Below are 9,688 nucleotides of genomic sequence, written 5' to 3' on the forward strand. Positions count from 1 at the left end.
GTATAAGTTTATAAAATTTCCCGTTATGGTGGCATTTCAAAATGGCAGTTGTCGATTGGCGCCCCTAGTGACAAAAATTAGTACTATCTTCATTAGAGTTAACGGGTAGGTGGATGCAGATACGTTTCTTAGCTGCAACTTCACCCAGTTTATCGCTTCGTGGCAACATTTCCCGCCCTTATCGTGACTCTTACCGGAACTAACCGTTGTCGTCACGTACGTCACGATCGCGCGTGACAAGTGGTTTTTATGACCCCACCACTAGGGGTGTGACTGTCACCGAGGGACGCCGAACTCTTCCTTTGCTATTGTGGATCCAGTGTTGATGACATCATTAGCATCTTATTAAGATATTACGTCCGACACATTGATGCTGCTCCTTCGACATAACATGAAATATACAGATAAAGGGGTGGAAATAGGATTTTAAAAGCATAAACCGGCCGTTAATACTATTTTTAAGTGAACAATCGATACAAAAAAAAAAAAAAAAAAAAATAGCAAAAGAGTATGGTTTTACCGCACGACTAGCGGCTAAACAATCGTTCGCCTTCCTGACATAAGAATCAAGGAGACTGCTTGGCGCCCCACATATCGTTACGTTTTGCACAAATAATAATCTCGGAAATTTTCATATTAATTCATTATAAAGTAAATAATATAATAAGTAAACTTTATTAAAGTTATTTAATTAAAAAAATCAATAGTTAGAAGTATAGTTAAGAAGTTAGAATGAGTGTGACTTCAGGAGTTTTTCATTTAGATTTGTAATTCACAAATCTAGTACAAATAGTAAAATACCGAATTGCAACTTCGTAACGGAATAAAACTGCAATAAAAGTGTTAGGGGATGTGCTTTCTAATTATTTAATTTGCATCACGTACAAATAAGCTAGAGAATCCTTGTCCAGATAGGGCAAAGAGAGCTGCCCTGGCAGGGACCTGGCGTGTACATCGGTACTTCCACGCCCCTTCAGCGTCTCCTCACGCGATGGGGGCAACCATCTCTCCATTAGGCCTAACACCAACCTCATCGCTGAGACCACACATTGAGAAGTCCCGATTTTGCTGTAGGCCAAATGCCGTGCCCTGCTGCCTGACATGTTGATTACACGGCCTGGCTGTGAGCGATGTATTGAGGGGAACATACATCTTCATCGTGAGTAAAGGGACCTTTAGGAACAGAGAGGTGTGAGATAATCTGGAGGGAACTTCGGAAAACAGAGAGGGTAACGACTACCGAACGAAACTATTTTCATTTATGTGATGAGCATCGATTATTTATCATTACAGATTCTAAATACGTAAATATTCTCTTTAATGTATTCATTCACCATTACAATCAATATAATACACACATGCCGTATCTGGGATATTAATCAAGTGTCATTAGAATGCGATCATTTTTAACTAGAAAATAGTCCTATATATCAGGAATGCAAAACAGCGATAAAGTCTGTAGAAAGACATTGGACATGCGAATGGCGTACAGAAACTGGAATCGCTTGTTGATAATTGGACACAAAATTATCTACGGCTAATCTTCGCTATAAAAAGGGTTATGAGCTGTTTCGCTCGAACTGAGTTGTTTCGAACGTTCAAATGATGATATATACTAATTAATAAGTTAGGTCTTGGTACAGATATATGAAGTCAGAATATAAGAAATTCTTTCTTCGAAACGACACACTTCTAAAGTAACAATTAAAGAGTTTGTAATTTTTTAATGAATGTTAAAACATTCCAAATCGAAGTTTCAGTAACTGTGTACTTCTGTAAATACCCAGCTAATATAACACCGCCTCTTCAATTCCACCATCCCCTTTCTTCACCCCCCTTTTAAACAACCCACCTGAAATTCCAGGACCCATTTATCTCACCAGACTGATTAAGTGTGACGATAATACCCAGTCACTGAGGCACGGGTAGCGTTTTATGACCTGCTCCCGAATGTTTGTCATGTGACCTTGGAGGTCACATGGCCCCGGATCTGATGGGTTAGTAACGGAGAGTGAAGTCGTATATTAATAAATTTTAATTATATTCTGCAATTATGTTTATAAAGGAATAAATAATATCATAATAGTAGTTTACGACAATAAGATTCGGATGACCTCTTAAGGGTGTAAAATAAATGAAATGTTTCTCAAACAACAGGTTCACCTTCAACCTGAATATCTATACCTTTTCTCACGCATACAACAGACAATGGCAACATTGGTGGGCAACCATCTAGAAGACCAAAGTCCGGCAGCTAAGTGTGCTGTACCTCCCATACAATCATTCCCCTACAACTTTTCATACATCTAAGTTTCACAATGTCAGGCTTAAGACGACAGCCACTGAATGGTTGCCATAGTTGTTTGCCTCCTCTTCACATGGATTAGTAGAGATCGCTCCCCCGCTAACATTACTAATGATCGCAACTATACTTCTTACTTGCTATTCACTTGTATCATGACACGGATTCCTGAGGTGAGGACACAATCTATGGAAACCATGACAATAGATTTAAGGTTGGGCAACAATAGCTCTACAAGCTAACCGGTGTTACTTCCAGACAGCATGTCCTCTTAAAAACTTGAAGGATTTCTTTTCGACTAAGCTACGTCTTGTGTCACCATTATTAATAATACATTTATACTGTGCTTGATATGAAAATAACACAATACATTTATATTATATAATGATTTTAAGCCATTCAATCATTTTTCATCTATAAAATTTGTTTTTAGCTTTATTTTAGTATTAATTTATTTATCAAAGAAATCTAAACAAAAATGTCAGTGTTTATGTATTAAATAACTTATAAATTATTGAAAAATATTAAAAATATTTATTACAAAAGTAAATCTGATAGAATACAGAAAATGACGATAAGAATATATCTCCTGCGGAGTATGAATTTGTAAGATTGTCTAAGCAGTTACAACGCGGACTATAATGAAATCGTCGTAACAGAAGAGGAACTCTATGTCGACGTAGAAGAATGGCATAATCAATATATACAAAATGTCCTTTCTTCTATCAAAGCAACATTTGTCTTCACAAATTAGCATCTCCTCCGATTCTCTCTAATTAGCACTTCACGTAATTTTGGATTCCGTATTCTTTTCTGAAGGAACCTAATGTTTATTTAGTCTTAAATAACCTGAAGCGTGATTGGAGTGTTTCGAAAATCTTTATTAATTCACAAATAAAGACTACGAACAGGTATGAACAGTTTTCTTGACTTTGCAGATTTTACACTTTACTTGACAGCACCAATGGAATGTGCACGCACATCTTTGAAAGTCTTCCCTAACTTCTGTGACATATCCTCTGTTGCAACACATTAGATCACAACCATCCACTCCTATAGAAGTATCGTTACATGTCCTTCCTTTAGTTCCGACGATACCTAATTTAGGATTTGGCACACAGAAATCCGGAGATGCCTCAAAATACACCAGATCCTTTCTGGACGGTAGTTTATGTTCGGGGTTATAAGGCTTGAGTTGAAATCTATATTTTCTTTTGTATCTGCGAAAGTTTCCTTGATTACTAACTAGTATTCTAGATGCACCATCGAATCTATCTTTCAGATTGTTTCCTACATCTCTGAATAAAGGTAGCCTCATCCAACAAGTTTTTACTGTACAGCTACCTGACATTCCATGACACTTACATTCTCTTCTCATCTCTGCAGACACGTGCTAAATAAAAGTTTTATAACGTTAATTAATTCACGAAACACATCACAAAATATTCAATATTATCAACAGCACGCAACCATTATAATTTTCTTAAATTATATAAATACAGTATTTAAGAAACTAAATTAAATAGAAGATAAGCTTTGAACCAACTACTACATCTTTTTTCCTTCTTAGGTTATTAATAATTCGTAAATTGATAAAACAGAACTAAACTAAATAAGAGATATACAGTATATTTATATACTTAAACTGATAATTTATGCATATTATATAATTACTGGAAAAACAATAATTTATCATGCATTTTTACTAATGGATATTACCGGAATCCTTGCATAACATAACGTTCACTGGTATTAATTATAAAATATTTTAAAATTTAATAATGCTTTTTATTAAAAAACTTATTTAAGCTTTTTAAGTAGATTTTATAGAATTGTATTATCAAATTGAATTAAACATATTTACCATTTCGTCCCGCTTCGTTATTATGTAAGTTCATAATATATCGTAGATCTCTTCCTCTTTCCGCTGCATCCACAAAAGCTCTCGCAAACTTGTAACCAAAATCCACATTGTCATTGCAACCTCCCCATTCCCAGTCGGCACCAGTAGGACCCCGATGTCGATAATCGCATGTGCAAGTCTCCATCAAACCTTCGCTGCATGCACGAGAAACTGCATGCGTTACACCCGCACTTGTAATGGCGTATACAAAAGCAGTTTCACGACAACCTGTAAAATAATATGCATAATTAAACAACAAAATAGAAATACAATACAAAAATATAATGAGAATGTACACGGAACTTGTGTATTTTACGACAGAGACACGAGTTGCGTATGTAATGCGTGATTTTTATTCAAAATTTTATGTTTATTTCTAGATTTTCATAGCTCAAAATGAAAAAGTTATTTTAAAACATACAAAAAAACTATTGCTAGCATTTTTGAAAAATAAATATTAGATGAAATTTTACATTATTTTTCATATTTTTAACATCCGTAGCCTATATAAAATTCTAAAAAATTCCCAGACACATTAGAATATTATAGGCCTAATACTTTAAATAAGACTACACAATATCTATTCAATGAGAAATTAGATGAAACTGATTTTATACAGAAAAATTTTCTATCGATTTTGCTATTAGAATATGAAGACTATTGTTTAAAAAATGTAGGTAAAAAACTAAGTTTAACTAAAAATAAATTGTATTGGATAAATTTATCATTTACTACCGTTACAAAGGGAAGTAAACGATGCCAAACCGAATCGATTTACAGAATAATTTATAAACATTTATAGTTTCTAAACCTATTTTAAAAACACTCACACGAACTTTAAATTATTTTAAATTCTAAGAAAATGAACCTCTATTTTGCTTATTGAAAACAGGGGGAAAAAAGAATACAAAGCCTACAATTTGTGGTATCCGCTGAGGTGTTTTGTGAGGTGTGAAAATTGCTGCAATTCCTTCATTGAAACCGTTAATATCAGCGATGACTTAAAATATCCGGCATCTAGACACTTATCGTGAGTCATCTTACACCCACACAATAAGGTAATTTTTTTATGGATTACCTCTTAATTCGTTTACTAATATAGATATTTACAAAAATAGAAGATTATTTTTGTCATGTAATATTTCAATTATGGCTCTCCTAGACTATATAAAACTATTACCTGTTATTGAACTTGTACTAAATTTATGTTTCAATAATTAAATTATAGTATTAATTTATTAAAATGTTAATATTAAAAAATATTTTTAAAGAAAAGAATGATTAAATAACATATATGTTAAGTTTATGATAAACAAAACCAGTTCTATGATTATAGAAATCATTCCTAAAAAGTAATTATACAGTATATATAAAGACATGTTGCTCCAGCTTCTTAAATAATGAATAAATTTGTGATGAGTTAATTTGTTTCTTCCTAATATAAATCTACCATCGCGTCTAGTTATAAATGCTTTCTAAGAACGCACCGAATTATGATCAAGTTTAACTACTTTTGATGATTTCATCATTATTCAAGTCAGGACACGTTATTTTGATGTCGAACGAAGTCAAAATTCTGTACGAAGCTAAAAATTATTCGAAATAAATCACGTTTTTTCCGTATCACATTTTTGAAACCGATATAAAGATGAAAATTAAAAATTCGTTAGAGGTCGCTTTTAAACAATTAAACCTAATTGGACAGCACAAAATTTAAAATTGTCATTTACCAATCGGATTCAACTATTCTTAACAGATTTAAATTTTCAAACTCTAATTGGATTTAATTGTTTAGAAGATGTCTAAATAAAGTATTTATCAATTTAAAAATATTGCTATACATTTTATAATTTATAATTAAATTATACTGTTTTCTATATAAAAAAAAAGTTCAAATAATAATAATGATGCTTATCTGTAGAATCATTACTATATTATTACGCTATTAATGTACTGTACGTATCATTAGGATAATATTATGTTAATCTGTTATATAAAATTTTTTATATAAGTAATTAAAACATTAATTTAATAAAAATATTTTTTAATACTTTGTGTTAAAATCCATACTAAATATAGCGTTAGAGATGTTGTAAATTGCCGATATTAAACCAAATCTTCTAACGATTCTTACAAATTCACGTTATTTTTTGAAAACGTTTTTTCCAATTACATTCGTCCCGTTATTAATTTAAGTAATATATTAATATACAAAGTGAAAAAATGTATAAAATATCATTACAAAATTTAAAAACAAATAAAAAATTCATTTTTTATATTTATGAATTATACAGTGCATAATTATAACGTAATGTTAAGTAACAGTGTAGAAGTTACGTCTAGGTAATTTGCATTTATCTAGATATATAAAAGAAATCGTTTCATCTTAACACTAAAAAATATTGGAAATTTATAAGAAAATGTGGAAAAATATGAACTTACCGCTCTGTACAATTTTCCCAAAAAGTATTCTTCCTTTATCCTTGACAGGACAATTCCACCTTCTGTCGCGGAATTGGTAATTACATTCATGTAAGGCCATTTTAAGTCCTTTACTAATGGCAAGCAAAACTCCTGGATTTTCTTGCACCAATCTTTCTTGTTTCCGACGTAATGGCACATTTGTATCGCCCGATGATATCGCATTGTGATGAGATTCCAATACCAAATTGCTAGGTTCTTCCGAATCTACAACACTCCTAAAAAATTATAAAATAAAAATTCAAAATAACCTTTCTTGTCAAATAAAATTTGTTAAATTATAAAGTAATTTCAAACTAGTTTTTGACATATCCTATATACAATTTATTTATTTATTTTTTTCTTATTTGTAACATTCGACTTAAATTAATGTGTATTATATTTCCAGTTACATTATAATTAACTTATCTAGTCATTACTAGATGAAGGTCTTCACTTTTTTTTCTTTACTGATTTCTTGTTTAACCTTTGAAAATCGAGTGTTGTAACATTATAAAATCTTAACGAATTCTTACATAAATATGGAATCTAACTATAATGCAAAGAGGCAATTGTATATAATCATCTTTGAACAAAATATACGTTGTTCTGTTTAAAGTAAGACTTCGAACGCATCTCATAATTCAATATACAAAGCACTCGCCAAACTCACTCGACATTCTCTACTTTCGTGATAATACCTCGTTTCTTTTTTTGTAAAACAAAAGTAACTTGCTCATTTGGTAGGAAGTTGGTCGGCAGAAATGAGACAAATATAATATGATGATTTCTATTTTTAACTTTATAGACGGATATTCATGTTTTGCCCCAATAAAAGTGCTTGAAAGTGAGTTTTTTTTTCAGCTTAAAGTGTGTACATATAAAGCTCATTATATGTTATAATTTTCTTTATTAATTTATTCTATAGATAATTAGGCAGTTTTTGATAGATTCGTGAGCTTAAAAATTATATCTCGAAGCGGAAATTAATTAGATTTAATTGATAAGATCTCGGAATATGTTTAAATTTTTAATGAGTTAATTCATATTAATTAGTTAGGCGTGTATAAACGTGTTAACCATTACGTTAAAGGTGGGTTAATTTTATTCACAAATGACTTAATTCTAATTCAGAAACTTCAGAAATTTAGTTCAAGTTCAGAGAGTTGGAAATCAATATCATTTTAAGAATAAAATCATTAAAAAACTATTAAGTTAGATCAATTTCAGAAGACTTTCTACGCCGAAGCAGCCATTGTTTTATATTAATTTTTAATCTTTCGAAATAAATTTTTAAAAGATTTATATAAATAGAGGATGAGAAAGGATTTATTTAGGATAAGAATCCTAACTTACCACCATCTGGGTCCTCTACCTTTACTCCTTCCTCGGCTGACTTTTCCTCTGTTATCTGTTTCAATGGGAGCTAAGAACATCAAGAGCAATAAGATGGTGATGAGGAGGCGGAGAGAGCTACATGCCATGACTGGACACAGATAAGATCTTTTCCTTCACTTGTCTATCCAAAGGACGATGAGGAGCGCTACCTGGTGGCCAGGTGTCCCACGTGACTAGGACGGAAGTGGCCAGCTACTCCAGTCACCAACCGATCAGCGAATAATTGCAATTTGAATGGTGTTAGGCAGTCTTAAGACAGTTTGTTATTTGGAATTTTAGAAAGGCAACGCCGTCTGTCGGTTTTTGTCGGGACTTCGATAATTGGAAAGTGTTGTTACTGTTGTAAAGAGGGGTTGGGTGAATTCTAGAATAAGGGCAATCAGCAATGGGTTTATTGGAAGAAGTGCGGTTTGCAAAGAGACAGTGCGGTGAGTCAAGGCGATCTTGCATATGTTTGAACTCGCCGATCTCTACTGTTCAATCTTCTACTTTGTTTCAATACGTATACTATTTACAAAGTTATAAACTCGTTTTGTTTAATTGTTCTTCGACGATTTTAAATATTCATCGTAAATTCTAGTCTTGTTCTTGAAAAATACTTCATATGGATCCAATTAACGGTTCTCAAGCCGTTAAAAATCCACTTAAGTATCACGAAATTATACTATTGTAATTAAGAACTATCTAATTAGCTCTTAAATTGGACTTTACCATAATAAGTTCTTAAATACACTTCAGTTTTACATTAAAACTTAAAAATAAGACAAGAATTTTAATCAGATATATCTGTAAAATTGTTAACTTTTATGATTAACCAAATTCTTTTTAAGCCAAAACTTAACGAGAAATGTGCATTTTAAAATTATAAATATTGATTAAATCATTTAACTTCTATCAGTAACCACGTATAATTGTGCAGATTTAAAAAGATAGACTCTATTGGATTATATTAATAATCATCATCTTACACAACGATGGTTAATTTACATTAAAAAATAATATAAATAGACTGTAGCAAGATTTAAATTTCAAATAAACTTGAAATTATGTTAATAAAATGTATTTAAAGCTTATTATAAAGCATATCTTAACATTTTATTATATAAAGCATAAATTTATTAGATTTATCAAAGGTTAATTTGCATTTTATTTAATCAATTTTCGAGAATAAATATCGATTAATTGAGCGTAAGTTTTAAATAGATATTTATTGAAATATACATCTTTTATTAATTAAGCGATTTTTTTTACTGTTTAATGGCTACATTATGGTCAGTTGTAATGTCATTTTGTAATTTTTCTGCTTGAAATTTTAGACTTTTATGTGCTTAATGAGTTCATGTCGAAACTACAAATAAGCAGAAGTAAGTTACTTCGTAACTCGCGTATATGATTACAAACTTGTTACTCATTTATTAACTTAAAAAATTTAATTTTTTCAAGAAATTTTAGTTGATAAATTAAAATGCCATAATAGAAACAAACAAATTTTTTATTTTCTCAATTAATTTTCTTAATTATTTTTTAAATAACTCAAAATTCTCGCTTCATAATTTACTTTTTTTTTGTATGTGTGTGGGGGGTTTGTGAGAATATGAACTGGTTGAAACCATTAAAATCGTTAT

The 9,688-nt window shown here is 31.0% G+C and overlaps 1 protein-coding gene across 1 annotated transcript; it reads right to left on the reverse strand.

Moving 5' to 3' along the window:
• Positions 1-2,834: 2,834 nt before the first annotated feature.
• On the reverse strand, positions 2,835-8,321 carry LOC136969362 (protein Wnt-1-like). The gene is made up of 4 exons (XM_067263498.1): positions 8,022-8,321; positions 6,648-6,904; positions 4,159-4,433; positions 2,835-3,695 (listed from the first exon to the last, which is right to left on the reverse strand). Exons 1-4 carry the CDS (start codon positions 8,147-8,149, stop codon positions 3,204-3,206), a joined length of 1,152 nt encoding a protein of 383 aa, XP_067119599.1. The 5' UTR covers positions 8,150-8,321; the 3' UTR covers positions 2,835-3,203.
• Positions 8,322-9,688: the final 1,367 nt, after the last annotated feature.

This window comes from Centruroides vittatus, unplaced genomic scaffold (genome assembly GCF_030686945.1).
Source record: "Centruroides vittatus isolate TY-2023 unplaced genomic scaffold, ASM3068694v2 contig_1035, whole genome shotgun sequence".
Lineage (NCBI taxonomy): Eukaryota > Metazoa > Arthropoda > Arachnida > Scorpiones > Buthidae > Centruroides > Centruroides vittatus.

Bases quoted from the DNA above. Each gene is read 5' to 3' on its own strand.
- LOC136969362 (XM_067263498.1), bottom strand. From the start codon at position 8,149: ATGGCATGTAGCTCTCTCCGCCTCCTCATCACCATCTTATTGCTCTTG. The intron at 6,905-8,021 runs GTAAGTTAGGAT...ATAATTTTTTAG, and splicing joins GGTAGAGGACCCAGATGGTG to GAGTGTTGTAGATTCGGAAG. The intron at 4,434-6,647 runs GTAAGTTCATAT...ATTATTTTACAG, and splicing joins TGGGAAAATTGTACAGAGCG to GTTGTCGTGAAACTGCTTTT.